At 37.1% G+C, this 21,666-nt stretch overlaps 2 protein-coding genes across 2 annotated transcripts; one reads left to right on the forward strand and one right to left on the reverse strand.

Moving 5' to 3' along the window:
• Window positions 1-382: 382 nt before the first annotated feature.
• On the forward strand, window positions 383-1,752 carry LOC112091194 (zinc finger BED domain-containing protein RICESLEEPER 2-like). Its single transcript, XM_024164184.1, has 2 exons — window positions 383-1,333; window positions 1,420-1,752. The coding sequence occupies exons 1-2, from the start codon at window positions 383-385 to the stop codon at window positions 1,750-1,752; spliced, it is 1,284 nt and encodes a 427-aa protein (XP_024019952.1).
• Window positions 1,753-11,187: 9,435 nt separating this feature from the next.
• LOC112091197 (pentatricopeptide repeat-containing protein At1g63080, mitochondrial-like) lies at window positions 11,188-21,417 on the reverse strand. The gene is made up of 3 exons (XM_024164199.1): window positions 19,496-21,417; window positions 18,590-18,733; window positions 11,188-11,215 (listed from the first exon to the last, which is right to left on the reverse strand). The coding sequence occupies exon 1, from the start codon at window positions 21,163-21,165 to the stop codon at window positions 19,507-19,509; it is 1,659 nt and encodes a 552-aa protein (XP_024019967.1). The 5' UTR covers window positions 21,166-21,417; the 3' UTR covers window positions 11,188-11,215; window positions 18,590-18,733; window positions 19,496-19,506.
• Between the last annotated feature and the right edge of the window lie 249 nt (window positions 21,418-21,666).

Raw genomic sequence — 21,666 nt, forward strand, 5'->3', positions numbered from 1 at the left:
AACAAGTGAATTTTGGCCCGAAAAATTGAGTTTGTGGGCTATGCCTGGCCGTAATTGTACAGCTTGAGAAAAGCATCAATTTGGTATATTCATGCATGATCTACCTTTTAGTTTTGTTGAATATGCAGGAATAAGGTCTATATTTCAGTACTTGCACCCTCAAATTCAATTGGTATCTAGAAATACTGCAAAGGCTGACTCTTTAAAGTTTTACAAGAATGAAAAGCTTCGAATTAAATTGATGTTAGAGACTACCCCAGGTAGAATTAGCTTTACTTCTAATGCATGGAGTTCTTTGACTAGTGATGGATATGTTTGTCTCACTGCGCATTTCATAGATAAGAATTGAAACTTGTAGAAAAGAGTGTTAAACTTTAGTTTTATGCCACCCTCACATAGTGACGTTGCTTTGTATGAAAAACTTTATGCCTTTTTGAGTGACTGGGGAATTGAGAAAAAGGTGTTTAGTGTGACATTGGCTAATGCTTCTACGAATGATGTTTCTATTGACATGTTAAGAGAGCAACTAGTTGTGAAAGGGGTTCTTGTACACAATGGCGATCTATTTCACATGCGATGTTGTGCATACATACTAAATTTAGTTGTGCAAGAGGGTTTGAAGCAGATTGATGATTCAATTGTTAAGATTCATGATAGTGTCAACTATGTCAAGGGATCCCAAGTGAGGAAGCAAAAGTTCTTCGATTGTGTGAAGTTAGTTGCAATTGGTGATAAGAAATGGTTGTGTCAAGATGTACCAACTAGGTGGAACTCGACATATCTTATGCTTGAAAGTGCTCTTTACTATCGCCGTATATTTCAACATTTAGAGTTCAGTGATTCAAATTACAAGCATTGTCCTTCTAGTGCCGAGTGGGACAAAGTTGAAAAGATTAAAACTTTTTTGAAGTTGTTCTATGATGCAACCCTTAAATTTTCTGGAACAAAGTATCACACTGCCAACTTGTACTTCCCTTCCATTTGGCATTGTTGCTTCATGTTGAAACAATATTCAGAAGGTGATGATGAGTACTTAAAGTATATGGCAATAGCAATGTGGGGCAAGTTTCAAAAGTATTGGTCTCAATTCCATCTTACCTTGGCTATAGCATGTGTTCTAGATCCTCATTTTAAGCTTGGGCTTGTTGAGTTCAGTTACAAAAAGCTTTATGGAGATGATTGTCTTGAATGCATATCAATGAGGAGTAAGTTGTACTCTATTTTTGAAGAGTACAACAAAAAAAAGAAGGATTCAACTAGCCAAAAGACAAATGCTTTTGAATCTTTTATGATGGAAAAAGAAGGAAATGATGATGTGGATGTTATATTCAAGGTAATTTCTCTATTTATTAGTAATGTGGATGTTCTATGCTTATGTCTAATTGTGTATTCTTATACTATATCCTTCTCATTTTGTAGGAATTTGATGAGATGTCTTCAGTTGGGTCTACTACCGCATCACATAAATCAGAGCTTGACCTTTATTTGGATGAGCCAAGACTGGCTAGGACCGCAGAGCTTGATATCCTTTCCTTTTGGAAATCAAACCAATTTCGATATCTAGCACTAGCTTATATGGCTTCTGATATATTGGCTATCCCTGTTTCTATAGTTGCTTCTGAAGCTACATTTAGTGTTGGTGGTAGAGTTCTTGATTCATTTCGTAGCTCACTTAAACCGAAGACAGTTGAAGCACTTGTTTGTACCAGAGATTGGTTATATGGAGACAAATGTAGTTTCAAACTTACTTAAATTATGTATATTTCCTATATTGATTTTGAACTAACTTGTATCTATATATATTTATTTTTGTGTAGATTTCAATGAAGAGGTGGAGGATCTTACACAATATATTTTTAACTTTTCATTGAAAGAAGAGGAGCCTTTCTCATAGGGATCAACTTCTCCTGAACGTAATGATGCACTTGGAGTCCCCCCACTGCAACAAATTATTTAAATGTTTAATTATTAATCATGTATGTTTGTTTTCTAAATTGTGAGACTTTTATGTGTTTATTTTTTAATTTGTGAGAGACTTTCATGTGTTTGTTTTAATTTTGAACTTAGATTATGTAATGCCTCTACATCATGTTAAACAGGTTGATAAACATGTTCAGAAATAGGTTCTGAAATAGGTTCTGAAATAGGTTCAAACGTGTTGACAATAATCATGTCATAAACGTGTTGACAGGTAATTAACGTGTTGACAGGTAATTAACAGGTTGACACGACACATTTACGACCTGTTTCGTAAACGTGTTGGCAGGTAATCAACGGGTTGACATGACACGTTTACGACCTGTTTAATAAACGGGTTAATCGTGTTGTGTCGTGTCAACCCGCTAATAAACAGGTCGTGTTTGGGTTTTGAATTTTGACACGATTAATAAACAGGTCGTGTTCGTGTCAGACCTATTCGTGTCAACTGAGGGGTTCAACATGACACGAACATGACCCGTTAACACGAATTGCCACCTTTAAGTACAGTTATAAAAAAAATAAAAAAATAAAAAGGAAAAAAATATCTTTTCCTTAAAACCGGGACGAGAGAGTCACATGAGCCGCATTTGTAATTTTGAAGCAACCAGGAGGGATAATTTTGTCATTGTATCAAAAAGTATCTTCGGCTCATACCATTGAATTCATCAAACTAATAGAACCAATGAAATCATAGCCGACGACGTGTCAATTGTCACTCCAATTTGAATAACTATAAATACAAAGGGCCCGTTTGTTTTCGTTTTTCACATTTTCCGAGGAAGAAAAATTGAAACGGGAAATGAAAACGTGTTTGAGAAGAATCCGTACCAAAACAAAAAATAAAAACGTTTTTGGATTTTTCCCAAAAACTCATTTTTTCTGAAAACGGATGAAACCCGTTTTTCATTTTCCTTTTTCATTTTCTCCCTTCATTCTCTCTTCTCCGCATCTCACCACGAGTTTTACTTGACAAGGTTTTTAACGAGGCAGTCATTTATGTGTACTTATTCGTATTATCTCAATTCAATAAAATCATATCTTTTGGGAGCATATGATATATTTTCTTTTTTTTAATTAAATATTACAAAAAAGAATTAAAAGGGCCAGGGCCGGCCAATGAAGGGCCTAGGCCCGGGCCCGGCCCTGGCCCTTATGGACTAGGGCCGAGGGTCAGTGCTGGACTTGAGAGTTTCTCCTTAGACCCAGCCCTAAACGGCCCAAGTCCACCATGGGCCTGGGGTTAGAAGGGCCGTGCCGGCCCGGCCCGGCCCTTTTGACATCTCTACAAATCCACCACACAAAAAAAAAAAGTCAGGTAAAAAAAAAAAAAAAAAAAAAAAAAAAAAACAAACTAACTCCAATTGGAGGATAAACGACATGCTCTCTTCCTTAACTAAACGACATTTTTTTTTCATATCCCTCCCTCTCTGAAGGACGTGGTTTTTCTTTATTTTCAACTGGAGGATAAACGACATTCGTGTTGAGTTTACAGCAAACAACATGAAATAAGACGCCGAGTTTTCAAAAATGGACTAGGCAACAAATTGTTTTTTTTTTGTGAATAATAAATATATTTTTCTAAATTTCTAATTATATAACGTTCGCTTTTATATTTTTCTAAATTTCTAATTATATAACGTTCGCTTTTATATTTTTCTGATCATGTACAAATGACCCTTTCTTACCCTATATAAAGAGAAATATAGTGCGTGTTTGTTTCTTTGGTTCAGTCTAGGGGTGTAAGAAATCACCTCGAATCCATCTAAATAGGCCTACCCGACCCTATCCTACCCAAAATTATAGTTTTTTTTCGGTTTAAAATTGGTCCAACCTACAATAGGCAGGTAGGGTCGCGGGCCAGGCTCCATTTACCCCGTATAACCCTACCCGGCTGAAAAAGTGTTAAAACAAAAAAGGAAGAGAGAGAGAGAGAGAGAGAGAGAGAGAGAGAGAGAGAGAGAGGAGAGAGAATGTGGATGAAGTGGTACAAGAATACTGAATCAGAGCTTTGTATTCGGCCATGGACACTCCAGTGAAGAGCCATTCCACCACTACTCCTTTCTCTTATCAATTCGAGGTCAAAACTTCTTGCCCTAAAATCCATCCCCAAAAGTTTCGCCGGAAATTCCTTCCTTATTTATGCTTTTCTTTTTTTGCACATCAATTTATTGCTTTTAGTTTTTAGTCTCTGAATTCAATTTTCTGCACTTAGATTTTTCTGTACATGCTTGATTCTTCATTTTTGTTCCCCTTTAGTTTTTTCCTTTTGGGTTTTACTAGAGCCAAATTATGTATTTAATCTCAAATAAGCTTGAATTGCTCTTCTCTCAGGTATCTTTGTTTTGTTGACGTTATTCATTACTAAGTGGGTTGTCTTTTTGGTTGATGTTTATTTGTCTGTCACCCGACTAACCCGAGTAATCTGAGCCTACCTGAGATCACCTGAAAGGTTACGGGTTTGTAGGCCTAAGAGGATGCTGCGACCTAAAATTTTCTCAACCCGTAGTGTGCAGCTCGGCCCAATTTTTTAGCCCAACCCGAGCCTACCCAGACGAATTACACCCCAGTTCAGTCCAATTCCGCTCAGTTTAAAGTTAAACAGCCCAACTGTTCAAATTGTTGTTTGTTCAGGTATTTATTTTGAATTATATGGGCTGTTCAGTTCGAATCAGAGTTTTACTCCGCTCCGCTCCACTTTTCAGACTAATTTGCTACAGTAACTTCATTCCACCATTCTATCCATTCACACCTCTCTTGGCGTGGGCCCCACTTTTCAAACCAATTTTTAGTTTTTTGCCGGTCTCAGCTCTCTCACCTTCCTTGGCGTGGGCCCCATTTTCTCTCCAAATAAAACAAATACACATGCAAATAGCATTTAGAGGACGTTTGGTTTGAGGATTTAAATCATGTGATTCGAATCATTTTTTATTTACGTGAATTTTTTGTGAGAGAAGATATTGTAGTGAACCACGAATCATGATTCAAATCAGGGAACGAATCCCTCTACTAAACATTCTCCCTCACCAAATAAATAAACTAGATTTGCAACCAAAATAAATAAATAAATAAATAGATTAGCAAAAAATAAATAAATTACTAAAACAAGAAAAACATAACTAAACAAAACTCATTTCAATTACAATTCTCAACTCTTTCGTGTATGTTCCAAATAATTATTCCAAAAAATTCATAAAGAAGGGTTTTTTTAACCTTATTATTATTTTTTATTTTTTAATATATTTTTGGTCATGTTTTTATTTCATTTGGCTGTATAAATTTCTAATCATTATCAACTTCAAAAACATGAATTTATCAATTAGAGAAAAAAAAAACTCCCAGTGCAAATGAGTTGTTCTAATTTTACAAAACACTAATTCGAATTTTATTTCCTATTCAAATTAAAAATTCTAATGTTCATCTAAACGCCAGTTCAAATTACTGTTTAAATTACACTGTTCGGATTTTTCTATTCAAATCAATACAATTCGAACCAACGAACTAAACAGTGTAATAGTGAATTTTATTCCCTTGCTTTTTATGCCAATGAATTTTGAAAATTAGATCCCTATAATTGAATTTTAGATTTTTATCTTTTTGAACTTGGGTGGGATTTAAAAACTATTTTGGAATTATTAGTTAGCTATGTTTGCAACCACTAGAATTGTTGGTTAAGAGAAAATTAGGTGCCATACTAAAACTCTTATACGTCATCATATTTATGATGTCGCTAACTTCTTTATGTTTTGGATTTATGTCATGTTAATTCTATATGCATCAACTATTAATTTTACATATTTTACCGCGTGTTTGATTTTAAACACGTCATCCTCTTCTTCTTCACAAGGCAAAAAAGATCTATTGAAAAACCGGAAAAGAAAAAATTACAATTCTACTATTTTGTTGTGATAAGCTACTCCTTTAATAATTATCTGTTAAATAAAAGACAATAATTTATCAAATTTTAGACAGTAATATGACAAATTAGACCCGCTGTCGTCAACATATGTTAAATTATTAATAATAATCTGTCAAATTACTTACTCTAAGAGGACAAAATTTAATAAACTAATGTTGAGACTTAAAAATCCTTAATTATACCATTTTTATGAGTATTTGTCAAAATTACCCAAATACAAAGCCATAAATTTTTAACAGTCAAAATTTATGTGGTATTTGCCAAAATTTAAAAAACCGGGACAAGTTGCTACATGCTATTACTAAAGAGTTTAATGACCAATTGTGTAAATTAACTTTTTAGTAAATAATACTCTCTTACAAGTTATATGATTAACATATAGTATTACCACTAGAAACATCAAACTCGGCTGTTACATATTCAAAAAGTGAAGTAACTAGTACATAGTCATGGCTAAACCAACAGGGAAAAGAAATAAATAAATAAAGAAAATAACAAAAAAAAAAAGCCTCATTATCTTCAAAACACGAATGATTTCACGAACTCTCTCCATTCTGTTATAATTTCATCAATCTCCTCTCACACATAAAACCTTTTTTTTTTTTTTGATGGAATCACACATGAAACCTTTACCTTAACTACAAAAGTAAAAACAAAAATAAAAATAAAAATAAAAAAGCGAAGACGAAGCAGGCTCTTATCGTTCCCCAGTGTAGGAGTCTCAACCATCAACAATGTCTCCTGCATCTTAGAAACTGGAACCTAAAATCTGAAATGCGAAAGGCAAAAAAAAAAAAAAAAAAAAAGAGGCCAGTATAGCAGCCAGTTAATAAATCTATCTAGTAGAGAAGTTTCCCAAGTAAGTCACTCAGGCTTAGTTTGATAGTGTTGTAAATTTTAAAAAAATTACTTTTAATTATACTGAAAAAAAAAAGCAGTTGTTATAAAAAATAATTGAGTGTTTGGTAAACTGTAATTATACTAGCTGTGCTGGTTCTAAAATCAGTGTAATAGCGATTAATAAATTGTGAAGTTGAATTGCTGTAGGTAGTTAAAATGATCAAAATAGACATGGTATGAAACTTAAATTTATATATAATTGTTTTGGTATTTAGAAATACTTGTTTAATTTATAAAAATAAAAAAAAAATAAAAATAAAAAAAACATAATGCTATGATTCTGAGTTTTCTAACAATAAATATATGATAGTTAATTCTTTTTTTTTCATTTCTTCATTCACAATATAGTTACAACAAAAAGACACATTAGTAAGTAATCAACATATACAATAAAAATGTGCATTTCATGTTCAAAAACTAATAGAGGCATGAAAAAAATTAAATCGTGTTAAACTTGCTGCAATTTGATCTCGTACTTTATCAATTTCCAGTGACAGTAAAACTTGACTTTCTTCTACATTGTCCTATGGTTGAGTCTCTTCATAAACGAAAACATCTCGATTATTTTCGACCCTTTAAAAATGTCTATCACGCTTATCATGCTTCCTAATGTAGTTATGGAGCGTCATTGTTGCAATAAATATTTTCACTTGCTTTGTAAATGAATAATTAGGCATGTCTCAAAATTTTCTATTTTTTCTTCTAGACATCAAATGTGCGTTCAATGACACTTCAAAGAGAAGAATGTGCTTAGTTGAATACCTCTTTATAGCCCGTTGGTCGACGACCCATTCGAAATTGTTGTAAATGGTATCGTTCTCCTTTATAAGGTCCAAAAAATCCTTTCAATTGTGGATAACCCGCGACAACCAAATAATATTTACCTATTGAAATAAAAACACAAGAATTAGTAAAATGTATAACATATATTTTATAAATATAGACAAGGTTTTAACTTTCTGGTGGTGTTGGAAAATTCACTGCGGATAGGTTCATCTGAGTCACTACTACTCCCAACATAATCAAGTAGAGCCTCCTTTATTATTTGCATTTTTATCAGGCTCACATGGAAGCACTCCGGATGAGGGTGTCCAAGAACACACTCTTGTAGCTAGTCTTTGTAAACATCCTATCTAACTTTTCTTCCAATTCTGGTTCAATAACCCGAGAGCGAAACTTCGCTGCAATAGGATGAATCTACAAGAGTTCTTGCATAAATTAAAAACCAAGCGCCAACACTAAACTACAAAAAAATTGAAGAATTTTATTGTGTATACCTGCAATTTATTATTCCATCACTCAGATGCATCAATAGTATTCTTCTTAATGTTCCAACTTAAACCAGTTTCCTTCCCAAGATGTTCCTTCCAAAGCTTCCAGTCATTCTTCAAAGCATCCCACTTATTCTTTAATTGTTGTCTTTTATATACTCTTGGTTACCTCATTAAATTTTTGAATTAAATTTTTCCATCCAATCTTCCACCTCTTTGATACACAAAAACGATCTACAGTCTCGGAGTCTTATACTGTTTTACCTCGTGGTATAGTACCCTCCATTCGAGAAATGATAACTGAAAGTCTAAAAAATCTCTCCTTAGTGAGCAAACAAACACTGATGTTCATATGAAATTCGTATGGCATGCATAATAATTTAATCACTTTCCAAAAAACATAGTAAAATATCCTAATTAATAAAAATCAAAGGAGAATCACAATCAGGAACAAAAATTAAGTGAAAAGTGAAAATCGAACTTAAGTAAAAATTTCAAGAGTTATAGCTTTACATAGTCTTCATTTAAGGGTTTGAGCCTTGAGTCTCAAAAAGAATACAGAGAAGAGCAAGTTATTAACAAAGAACAACCCAAGTGTAATTTTTAATTTTATCAGTCAAAATCCAAATCACAACGGCAAATCAATAAGCACTTCCTTGTGTACAACAAAAACACTAAAACTTGTACTGTCTAACCAGAAAACATTTCAAAAAGTTGATTTTTTTTACTTGTTTATGACAAGATTACATCATAAAATTCTCCATAGCATCAAGATAACACAAAAAAGGAGTTTATTTTTTTATTTTTTGTTAAAAAAAAAGAACAAAGTTACTCTTATCTCAACACGTGCTGATAACACACTCTAAAAATCCAACCTCCTACTTGTCTTATACAACTCTATTTAACAATGCATTTTAAGAGTCAACATCAAATAACCCAGGTATAAGCTCAGAAGTATGAGATCCTGCTTACTCAAATGATGAAGGGAGTCGCGTTAAGCTGCCAAACGGACACCAGTGAACACCAAAGGACTGCAAAGAGAAAATGAAACCAAACAGTATTAGATCTAGATCAAATTCATGCGGCTTTGTATCTATCCACCTCTTCGCAAAACAATGTTCATGCACATACCCAATAGAATGATAAAGATGAATCCTATTGAATGCCTTTGGTTTACATACTTTGACGGAAACTACATCACTTTTCACAGAAAAAGCCTTTTGAACCTAACTTCTAATCAGCAATCAGCAATTAGAGAATCACACACATTCAAACCAAAATCTTCCCAATCGAGAGAAAAAAATGAAGAATCACACACATAACTTGACTGGGCGACAAACAGAGCAGAGAAAAAAAAGAGGACGAAAATCTTCCCAATCGAGAGAAAATATAACTAAATCCCTACAAATGAAGATCAATCTGAAAACATAAACGAGAGCAATATGAAATTTCGGTCAAAACATAACCCAAATGGGTGACAAACGGAGCAGAGAAAAAAAAGGCCAAAATCTTCCCAATCGAGAGAAAACATACCAAATGGAAACAAGCGAAGAACAATCGAGTACTTACAGAGACTATTAATCCGATGAGCTCCAACCGCCAATCCCACAATCCAACGATGAATTCAGGAAACCCTGACGAGCATAGACCGAGAGAACAGAGAGAGAGGAGAGAGTCCACAAATCCCACAATCGCAGGAGGAGATTGGAATCCCTGACAACCACATAGGGAGACCGAGAGAACAGAAGAGAAGAGAGACAAACGGAGAGTCTGAGCACGAAGAGAGAGAGAGAGAGAGAGAGAGAGACGGAGAATGAGAGAATGGAGAGAGGGAGGAGACTGCGAAGATGAGAGCACAGACCGCGAACAGCAAATTTTTTTGGGAATGGGATTATTTTCACTCAGCAGGGGTAAGTAATGGGGTAATATTTAAAGTTTCATTAATGTGCCATAAGGGATTCCCGTACAATCTACAATCAGAAGCAGCCCAAAGGCTGCTTCTGATTTTAGCCTTAAATTCTTCAAAAATTGTCCAAGAATCACTTCTTTGGGTTTTTACCAAACACACATGACAGCTGTGGATGGCTAAATAAGTGCTTTTGAGCTCCTAGAATCAATACCAAACTGAGCCTCAAAGTTAGAATATTGCATGAAAATGCCATTTATAGCTCACCTTGTAATTAATGTGCCAATTGTAAATTTAGCATTTGAGTCCAAAAACCACTCTCCAATACAATACTATTTGTTGTGCCAAATTTATTACTTTGTGGCAAATTTCTCACCAAGTACATATGGCAAATTTGGCACTTGATTCCTATTGGCTAATATGGTTACCTTTTCATTTAATCATTACAACTTTTGCTTTTCCCAATTATTTTAGAATTAAAACTTTACATTTAAAACTTTCAAAGCTTATTGATGTAGAAAAAGTAGATTTTAGTATTTTAAATAGCACTATGCATTGGAGAACAACATATCAAATATTCCATTATTACATTTTTTGGTGTGAAATATACAATTGACATTAGCATTTGAATTGGAGATGATCTTACCAGGCTTTGAACTGAGCAGGCAAGCATTTCCTCTATATCAAGCTTGCAGTAATGCCAAGTTCTGTCCCATGACGATCAGCACCACCAGGAGCCAAAAATTTCAATCTGAACGAGTACCACAAAAAATATGTTTAAAAATGGAGACAAAAAGCTCTAATATTGCATTTGTCAATTATTATTATTAGACAGAATGCTATCGCAGAAAAATATTTGTACTTAGCTAGATAGATCTCCATAAAAATAACGATATAAACAAGATCAGTTTGCTTAAGAAATAACACATACATATAACAAAAGTGATAAAATGGATAAGTTAGGATTCATTCCATGGCTAATATGCTAAGCAAACAGATAGGCAATTTAACGAGAAGGTCTCCCAATCATCAATTTAATTTCTTTGGATCTCCATGGTAACATATCCATCAAATGTACTGGCGCATCAAAAGTTTACATCTAGTTTATAATCTCAATAAAATGCTTTTACAGGGAAGGAAAAAAAAAAAAAAAAATATGACTATACACACGGATGCTTCAAACCTATACGGTTGAAAGCTTTTTGAAATGGCTCGTGTTGTTTGATCCAGCACCAATCCTTCCTGGATAAATAAGAGGAAAGAAACACAATAACACTGCTGAGCTGAATTGATTCTTTCTGAATTAACGTACTAAAATATACAGAGTTTACAATACATTTATAGCCTGGCTTACCACTAACTTAGGAACAAAATCTAACTAACCAGAAAATTAGGAAATAAGCTAACTATAGCTCTAGATTACATATCATCCTAACTAACCGTAAATCCAGTATGTACACCTCAGCATTTTTAACTTTTCTACACTCCCCCTCAAGCTGAGTTGTAAGGACGTCTGCTGTTTGTTCTGTAGTTGAAACATAAAAAACACACAGAACTCCCTCTTCAATCTTTTCTTTAATGAAATACCTATCCACTTCCACATGCTTTGTTCGATCATGGTGAACTGGATTGTGAGACATGCTAATTGCTGCTTTGTTATCACTGTAAACTTTCAGAGGTTATTTCACAACAACCTTCAGCTCCTCTAGCAACTGTTTTAGCCAAAGAACTTCACATACACCGTGTGCAACAGATCTTAGCTCGGCCTCTGCACTATTTATGGCCACCACTGGTTGTTTTTTGCTCTTTCAAGTTACTAAATTTCCCCAAATAAATGTACAATACCCTGAAATCAATCTCCTATCATCAATCGAACCTACCCAGTCAGCGTCTGTGAAAACTTCAACACTTCTCTCACTGGTTTTTTTGAAAAACAGACCTCAACCAGGGTTGCCTTTTAGGTACTTCGGAACTCTATACACAACCTCCATGTGTTCCTTTGTGGGCGAGTGCATATACCGGCTTACAAGGCTCACTGTAAACGCTATGTCTGGCCTAGTGTGAGACAAGTAAATAAATCTCCCAACAAGCCGCTGGTATCTCCCTTTATCCATAGGCTCACCATTCAAATTCTCCCCTAATTTTAGGTTTGAATTGAACGGAGTATCCACTGGTTTATAGCCTAGCATCCCAGTTTCTTGAAGTAGGTCCAACACAAATTTTCTTTGTGAAACAAATATGCCTTGTTTGCTTCTTGCAATCTCCATGCCCAAAAAATACCTGAGGTTGCCCAAGTCTTTCATCTCGAACTCAGTTGCCAACTTTTGTTTTATTTGTTCCATCTCCTCTTTATCACCACCTGTCAAGATTATATCGTCCACATAAACTATAAGGACAACAATCTTACCGTTCACATGTCGATAGAAAATAGTGTGATCTGAGTGAGCTTGTTTGTAGTCTTGTTGCTTTAGATCCTTCGTGAGTCTGTCGAACCAGGCCCTGGGAGACTGTTTCAGCCCATATATTTTTTGTAATCTGCATACCTTACCACTGCCTTCATTACAATCAAAGCCTGGTGGCAAATCCATGTAGACCTCTTCTTCTAAGTCGCCATTCAGAAAGGCGTTCTTGACATCCAGCTACTGTAGTGGCCAATTTAAATTTGCTGCAAGTGATAGCAAGACTCTAATAGAGTTAATTTTGGCCACGGGGGCAAATGTCTCCTGATAGTCTATTCCATATGTCTGCGTATACCCTTTGGCGACCAGCCTCACCTTATAGCGCTCAATTGAACCACCTGACTTGTATTTAATGGTAAACACCCACTTATAGCCCACCAGTTTCTTATGCAGAGGTCTCTGTACTAATTTCCACGTATTATTTTTTTCTAGGGCATTCATCTCCTCCATAATAGCCTTCCTCCAACTCGGGCATTTCAGGGCATCCACCACATTCTTAGGGATTTCTTCATCTGCAAGGTTCGTTATTAGAGCTTGAACTGACTCAGACAAATTTTCATATCCCAGAAATTTTGATATGGGATGTTGTGTACATGTCCTGACCCCTTTTCTTACAACAATTGGCACATCTAGATCACCACTTTTCGTATTTGAACCCGACTCTGGATTGGGTTGTTGGCAGGGAGGATTTTCAGGATTATTGTCACTTTTCGAATTTTTCCTCCGAGAATAAGTCAGCAGTTCTGGCTGTGTGCAATACTCCCCCTGATTCGGATAAGTTTGTGGGATTTGGATTTGGTGCCACGTTTGACTCAAAGTTTGAATGAGGAAGACTTGTAGGTTGAGAGTTTTGAGGGCTGGTCTATTTGTTTGAATTATTCACAGTTTGAGTGGGATTTAAATTTTGCATTTGAGTAGATTGTGGATTTTCCTGGGATTCTAGAGTGAGACTCGGATTTTCCTGAGAACTTGGACTAGAATTTGAATTTTCACTCAAGGAAATAGGAGAAAAATTAGGCAAAGGATCCCAAAAAAATTCCCACAAATCTGCTCTGTTTTCACCCGAATTTAAATAACTCTCGTCACCAACCGAATTTTGCTCCACAAAATATTCTTCACTCGTACTCTCCCCCTGAAGATAATTTTTTGAAAAAAAACAGTTGATCCTCAAAAAAAGTAACGTCCATAGACGTGAAAAATTTCCTTTTTTCTGGGGAATAGCATCGAAATCCTTTGAGTGGCGGAGTAACCTACAAAAACACACTTGAGAGATCTAGGGTCTAATTTGCTTTGATTCTGGTCATGATAATGTACAAAGGCTGTACAGCCAAAAATTTTAAAATCCAAGGAAGAAGAAAGACGCGACTCAGGATACGACTCAAGTAGTTTTTTAACTGGTGTTTGAAAATTTAAAACTCGTGTTGGCAGACGATTTATCAAGTAGCATGCAGTTAAAATGGCCTCCCCCCAAAATCTTTTTGGAACCTTTGAAGTGAATAATAGAGCCCGTGCTACCTCTAAAAGATGGCGATTTTTTCTTTCTGAAATCCCATTTTGCTGAGGTGTATTTACACAAGAACTTTGGTGAATCATTCCATTTTTTGTTGTAAAGTTGGACAAGCAAGAATTGAAATATTCTGTACCATTATCGGTACGGAATATCTGTATACTCTTATTGTATTGATTTTTAATCATGGAATGAAAGTTTTGAAAAATTTTTGTAGTTTCAGATTTGTCCTTTAAAAGATACACCCAACAAACTCTTGTATGATCATCTACAAAAGTTATGAACCATCTTTTGTTGGTTAAGCTACGAATTCTAGATGGACCCCATATGTCACTATGAATAAGCATAAAAGGATAAGATCCACGATAAGATAATGAAGGATAAAGAACTCTTTTATGTTTTGCTAATTGACAAACTTCACATTGAAAGGAATCTTGAGTTTGAAACAATGATGGAAACAAATACTTTAAATACGCAAAACTATGATGACCTAACCTACAGTGTAACACCATTATTTTCTCCTTCCTAGACACAGTGGTATTGCACACTGCAGCTTGAACCCGACTATTCACGTTAGACTCCTCGAAGTAATATAACCCTTCGAACTCTCTAGCACTGCCAATCGTCCTCCCTGAAGTCTGGTCCTGAAAAATACAAGCTGATTGTGAGATTTTTACCATACAATTTAAATCTTTAGTAACTTTGCTAGCAGATAATAAATTGCATGATAATTTTGGTAAATGGAGAACAGATTTTAAAGTGATCTTTGGACTCAATTCAATGGTCCCAATTCTAGCCACCGTTGTAAAGGACCCATCCGCTATCTTCACTTTGTGAGTTCCAGGACTAGGAGTATAGGAAGTGAACAAATTCCCACAACCTGTCATAAGGTCTGTGGCCCCAGAGTCCACTATACATGATTCCCCACTAACAGATATACTGCCAAAAGCTGTAAAGTTCATACCTTTTTGTACCAAAAAGGAGGTACCCGTAGACTGAGGATTTGCGGTTTGAGTGGCAGCTAAAAGTTTGCGTAGCTAGTCCATTTGCTCCTTTATAAATGTCATGGCTGAATTGCTGTCAATCTTTTTTTCTGCCTCAGAACCTTGAATTGTTTGGAGCCCTTTAGCCTCTCGGCTTCTTTGTCTATTTGGTACCCAATCTACTGGCTTTCCATGCAGCTTCCAACAGGTCTCCTTGGTATGATGTGGGCGTTGACAGTGGTCACACCACAACTGAGGTTTCTTGTTTCCTCGTCCTTAAGATCCTCTGGCTTGTGTTCTCGTTCAGCACCACCTTCTTCCGCCATTCTTCCTTACGGACTTCAGAGAAAATTTCCTCAATCGATGGTTCGTACAACTCCTTATTAAGTCCAGCTAAGAAGTCGTAGACCCTGTCTTTGTTGATCATTTGCTGATGAAGTACCGCATCTTCTGAATCTCTCCAGTTGCAGCTTTTGAATAAGTCCAGTTCCTGCCACAGCTTTGTGTGGTCGTTAAAATATTAGGTCACATCATTCTCCCCCTGCCTAAGAACCCGTGCTCTGTTTCTCAATTCAAACATCTTAGAGGAGTTTTCAAGGTCTGAATAGGAGAGGGTTACAGCATCCCAAATCTTATTTGCCGTGGGAAAAAATAGATAAGTTTCCCCTATCTTTTCTTCCATGGAATGAATTAACCACGCCATTACCATGGAATTCTGTGTGTCCCAAGTTGGGAATGTTAGGTCATCAGTACTAGGCATGGCAATGGTGCCATCCAGATACCCTATTTTTCCTTTGCCTCTAATAACCATTTGAATGGATCGAGACCATTGAAGGAAATTTTTTCCATTTAGTTTATGCGTGGTAATCTGTAAAGAAGTGCTTTCAGAAACCGCAATGGGAGCAATTTTAGGAGTTGGCTAATTGGTAACCGGGGTTACCTCAGTGCCATCAATCCTGCTTGCATCCGACATTATTTCTCTCTACTCAATATTCCCTTTAATCGCTCTGATACCATAAAGGTAAATAAGAGGAAAGAAACTGTTAGGATCCTGAAAATCTATGCTTCATTAACAATACTAGAAATAGAAAATTACAAGATAGATGGGCGGTTTCGAGGACCCCCGACCTCCAAAATAGTGCACAGTACTAGACACTCTCTACAAATCTGATTCCACCCTCCCTAGCCACTAAACCCCCTATTTATACTCTCCTTAAGACTATTGAAAAAGACTTCTAAATATTAGGTTCCTAACATTACCCCCGCCCCAAAGAATCACCTTGTCCTCAAGGTGAAAATCAAGAAATAAAATTGAAAAATAACATCTAAATGATTAAGAATAAAAGGCTTTGTTAGTTCCTTGATTTGAGTCCCCAATTTGATGTTATCCTCGCAAGTCATATCTTCAAATTGGAGCCAATCAATTACTTTCTTCTCCATCTTCTTTGTATCTTGGAAAGCAAGCACAAAGTCTATCAATTCATTTGAAACTCTTTGCGCAAGCTCATCAATGGTCACAAAAAATATTGGCAAATCGATCCTCACCAAGGGAGTTTCCTTCTTAGCCAACCAGGACATCAACCTTTCAGCCTCACTCTCACCAATTTCTTCATTCTCATCTGCAATCGTACCATTCCAGCCCCAAAAGTGTTAAAGTTTTGAGGCTCGACTGCCATTGCACCAGAATTAGGCCTACTAATATTGTAATTACGAGGCCCAACCCCAAAATTGACTCTGCCCATACCAAAAACACTAGACCCAGCCCACTTCCGAACAGAATTTCGGGATTCAACCTCAAAATCGCCAGATTTCGCATCGGAATTCCCCGTCCTAGCCATCATCTTGCCAGAGCTAGCCCCAATGGCGTCAAAATCACAAAACCCAGCCTTAAGGGCGTCGGAATTCATCGACCCCACTCCAATTCCGCCGGAATCTTCCTCCGTAGCACCGGAACCAGCCCCTTTCACGCCGGAATCGCGAGGCCCGGTCCAAATAGTAGCCAAATCGTCAAGCCCAGCCTCCGTCGCGCCGGAATCTGTCGCTGCAGCACCGGAACCAGCCCTTTCCACGCCGGAATTGCGAGGCCTGGTCCAAACCGGGCCGGAATCAGCCCCAACCGCGACCGAATCAGGGCTGGGTTCCCTGTTCCGAGGGTGCCCATGTCGTCCCAGCCTCGGAGCAAGCCTCTCCTCCTCTAACTCCGGCTCCCATTACACTTCCCGTCGCCGACCAAGCTCCGCCGCCCTCTCCCGACGGTCACGACCTCCTTCTGCCCTCCTCCCGTCGTCGAACAGACCCTTGCGTTGTAGATCCGGAGCACCCAGCCCCAGATTGTGACGGATCTCGCACTCTTCCATCAGACCCACATCTCTCCGGCGTCGGAACTCCCTCTCGCGGCCTCGATCTTCGCGAATCGGCGCTTCCCGGCGAAGATCCACCCGATTTGGCACCTTCACTCCGCCTGGGTCGATGCGATCTTGGCTCTCCTCGCCCCGAGGCGCACGATCTCGCCTCTCCCCGTCCCGTCGTTCGCCGTCGCGACCCAACTCGGCCTCCCCGGCCATCGGCCGCACCACCAGCAGTGCCTCCATCCTCCGCAGCGCCGCCTACACGTCACCCATCTGGGTCCGAATCTTCCCCACATGGTCCTGGAGTTCCCCCATACTCCCTCCAAAAACCTTGTGATTAGCTCTTAGAGCAGCCCGAAGTTTCTCTCTCAACTCAAAGAGCTCCGTGGATCATAGATGCTCTGATACCATTGTTAGCATCCTGAAAATCTATGCTTCATTAACAATACTAGAAATGGAAAATTACAAGATAAATGGGCGGTTTCGAGGACCCCCGACCTCCAAAATAGTGCACAGCACTAGACACTCTCTACAAATCTGATTCTCCCCTCCCTAGCCACTAAACCCCCTATTTATACTCTCCTTAAGACTATTGAAAAAGACTTCTAAATATTAGGTTCCTAACAGAAACACAATAACACTGCTGGGTTGAATTGATTCTTTCTGAATTAACGTCCTGAAAATATACAGAGTTTACAATACATTTATAGCCTGGCTTACCATTAACTTAGGAACAAAATCTAACTAACCAGAAAATCAGGAAATAAACTAACTATAGCACGAGATTACACATCATCCTAACTAACCGTAAATCCAGTGTAAATCCAGTATGTACACCTCAGCATTTCTAACTTTTCTACAGTTTGATCCAGCACCAATCCTTCCTGGATAATCCTTGTGAAGCCTGAGAGTAGTGACATCTAGTTTTGTTAACCTTTTAATGGGTCATGTTATAGGAAACAGAGATTAATTAAAAATATACTGGTTTCTCCGGATCAATTGCTGAAAACAGAAAATAAGAACCTAAAGTTAAAGAAGAAAGAGTGAGCACTTGAAATAACCACTAGACACATTTCTTAAGAATCCAGCACTGACAATACTGAAGCAAACCAGCTATGACTTGTCAACCTTTTCAAGCATGTTATACTAGATATAAGATGATCACTTGCAAGCATTACACAGGTACCGTTTTAGTTTTTACATTAAGATTTCCTTATTTTTCTAACATAAATGTCTAAACAATGTCAAGAGAAGGGGGGGGAAAAAAGATTAAATTCACCCAGGAGGAGAGTAAGGTAGGAGTTGGAAAGTAAACTTACAAGAGTCCACACTGATTAAAGTATATCCATTTAGGATAGACCTTTTCCCGGTTCTCAGCTACACTCGGTTGTATCTTTATCCTTGCATCTGCACATTGTTTCTGAATTACATAGCGTTTGCCAAGAAGATGCTGCTCCAAAATGCTGCGGTGACAGCAAGTCATTGAAACAGATCAATTCCGACCACTGCCTTATATCTCAAAACAAGATAAATTTGATTGTACCTCGACAAGTCAATATATCTAAAACAAAAAAGAGGAGAACCAAGTATACAAAACAAATGTATGTATACGTTAAATCAACGATCATGAGTTATATATACACACACACATATATATAAAATTATCTCAACTTCAATCTATACCTGCTGTATCCAAGACCCAAATGTTAACTAAGCCAAATATCCAACTTCATCATCTCCACCTTTTCTATGTTTTTTTTTTTAATAGCCTATGGCTCCTACTATATTAAGAAGAAATAAAACCACCAGGATTTAAATCCTGGATCACACATTCACGCACTCAACTACTTGAGCTAGCCTTAACTGGCATCTACACCATTTCTATGAAAGTAATAGAGAAACATATCATAAGTGTAAACAGAAGATATAATGGACATGAATATACAATTTGATACCAAAACGCCCAAGAAAAAAATGAACCAATGACACTCAATACAAAAAACAATATGCTTTGTGGAATACAAATATAAGAAAATTTTCTAACTGTACTGGCAATATGATATGCGGATCATGCATTTATCCAGTTCACCTTCAAAACAAATAAAAAATAAAAAAATTACAGCATCCTTGTTCAGTCTCCTATCCTTGAAACGAGGCTACGTCCAACTTGTGATAAATAGCATATAAAATAGCATAATAGTGGGGTGATTAGTTCTTAATCTCACCTCACCCAAAGTTATTGTATGGATGCCTTACGCCTATAAGCACGAATTTTTTTCAAAGTGTTGTGTGTTACATGATTAGGCGCCAATCCCTTTTGGATCATGTCATTGTAAAGCTTGAGAGCGATGCCGAATTTATTAATTCGTGCATAACCATTAACCAAGGTGTTATACGAAATCGTATCAGGAAGAACACCCTTTTTTGCCATCTGATCAAACACGTCTTTTGCTTTATCCATTTTACCTTGCAGACAGTATCCCTTAATCAAGATGTTATAAGTAATAATATTAAGCTCTTTATTTTGTTCAATCATTGCATCAACTAATTTCTGAGATTTCTCCATCATCCCTTCATCGGACAGAGCATTCAAAATTACATTTAGAGTTATATTGTCAGGAAAAATCTTCTGACTAGCCATGTCACCAAATAATCTCTCGGCTTCTTCAAATCTACCTGAATGGCACAATCTATTAAGTAAGAAGCTGTAGGTCATGCCATCAGGAAGCGCACCTTTATTAATTATTGCTTCAACAAGATGAAGCGCCCCTGTGGTTCTCCCTTGCTTGCACTGAGCATCCAACAAAATGTTGTATGTAACAATATCAGGAGAGACTCCGTAGTTGGTCATATTTTCTATGAAATCGGTCACTTCTTTCCATCGACCATGCTTGCACAAAGTAAATATCAAAGAATTGAATGTCCAAACGTTAGGCTCTATGCCTTTCCTAGTCATCAACTCAAATAGCGAAATTGCTTCTTGAGTTTTGTTTTCCTTGCAAAGAGAATCAATCAAAGTTGTACACGTAATCGTATCAGGTGAAACTCCAAAATCAAGCATGTCAGCCAAAACTCTCCTGGCTTCTTCCCAACGACCTGATTTGCTCAACCCAAAAATCAAAGCATTATAACAGATGATATTTGGCACTACACCACAGTCAATCATATCTAGAAACAGGCTCAAGGCCTCATCTATCCGTCCTTCTTTACAAAAGCTATCAATGATTGGACTAAAACAATGCAAAGTGGGTTTAATCCTCTGGTTATTAAACATTTGCTTAAGTAGCTCAAGCGCCTTCCAAGTTTCTCTGGCCTTACAAAAGCCATTAATGATAATCGCAAAAGTGAAATCACTATAAGGGTGTTCCTTCTCTACTATTTCCTGAAACAACTCCGACGCCGCCGCGAACGAGCCCTCCTTGCAAAGCCCGTCAAGCAGTGTATTCAGTGTAGAAGCATCGTGCCGATGGCCACCCTTAAAGATAGTTCCCAGAACAGAGAAACCAAATTTCACCTTCTTCAAACAACAAAAACACTTGATAACAATATTCATTGTACCAACATCGGGCCGAAAATGATCACAACCCATCATCACTCTATACATAGAGACAACAGTGGAATACTGATTCATGTTGGAGAGTGAGCCAAACAATTGATTGAAAGCCCAAATAGAGGGAATGGGACGAATTTGAATCATGGAATTGAAGTAACCCAAAGCTTCTTCTACCGTTAGGTTTCGAGATTTACACCGTGTTTGGATCAATTTCTCCAAATGGGCAACAGAATTCTGAAAAATACTGCTACGAGATGCATAAGAACGGAATTGGGTAGTGAAATTTCCGAAGAGACGAAAGATATAAGGATTACCAGAAGCCCTTGCGGTAACCATTGCCATTTGGTGCTTTCTTTGTTCCGCAAGCCGGAGAGGAGCTAATCAAGGGCGAAGCAAATGGATTTTAACTTTTGTGTGTGCGTTCGGGTAGTGAAATTTCCGAAGAGACGAAAGATATAAGGATTACCAGAAGCCCTTGCGGTAACCATTGCCATTTGGTGCTTTCATTGTTCCGCAAGCCGGAGAGGAGCTAATCAAGGGCTTTTACTTTTGTGTGTGCTTTCTCTCTCTCTCTGTCTCTCTCTCTCCTCTCTCTTCTTGCTGTTGTTTCTCGAAAATATTTTACCGAGATTTTTGTGTTATTAGAACAAAAGGACGAGCTCGATGGTCATGGTCTCGGTATTCAACAAGTTTTTTTTTTTAGTTTTTATTTATTTATTTATTTTCATTTTGAGCACCTTAAATCTGCATTTATTTCACTAATTTGAGTTTTTAATTTCAATTTTATTACAGTTAAAAGCTCTCATAAGAAATTATATTTAACTTTTCTACTATAGTGAAAAA

Source organism: Morus notabilis, unplaced genomic scaffold (assembly GCF_000414095.1).
Source record: "Morus notabilis unplaced genomic scaffold, ASM41409v2 Scaffold363, whole genome shotgun sequence".
Lineage (NCBI taxonomy): Eukaryota > Viridiplantae > Streptophyta > Magnoliopsida > Rosales > Moraceae > Morus > Morus notabilis.

Coding starts and splice junctions, on each gene's coding strand:
- LOC112091194 (XM_024164184.1), top strand. CDS start 383: ATGCCACCCTCACATAGTGACGTTGCTTTGTATGAAAAACTTTATGCC. Junction 1,334..1,419: donor ATGTGGATGTTATATTCAAG/GTAATTTCTCTA, acceptor CTCATTTTGTAG/GAATTTGATGAGATGTCTTC.
- LOC112091197 (XM_024164199.1), bottom strand. CDS start 21,165: ATGGCAATGGTTACCGCAAGGGCTTCTGGTAATCCTTATATCTTTCGT.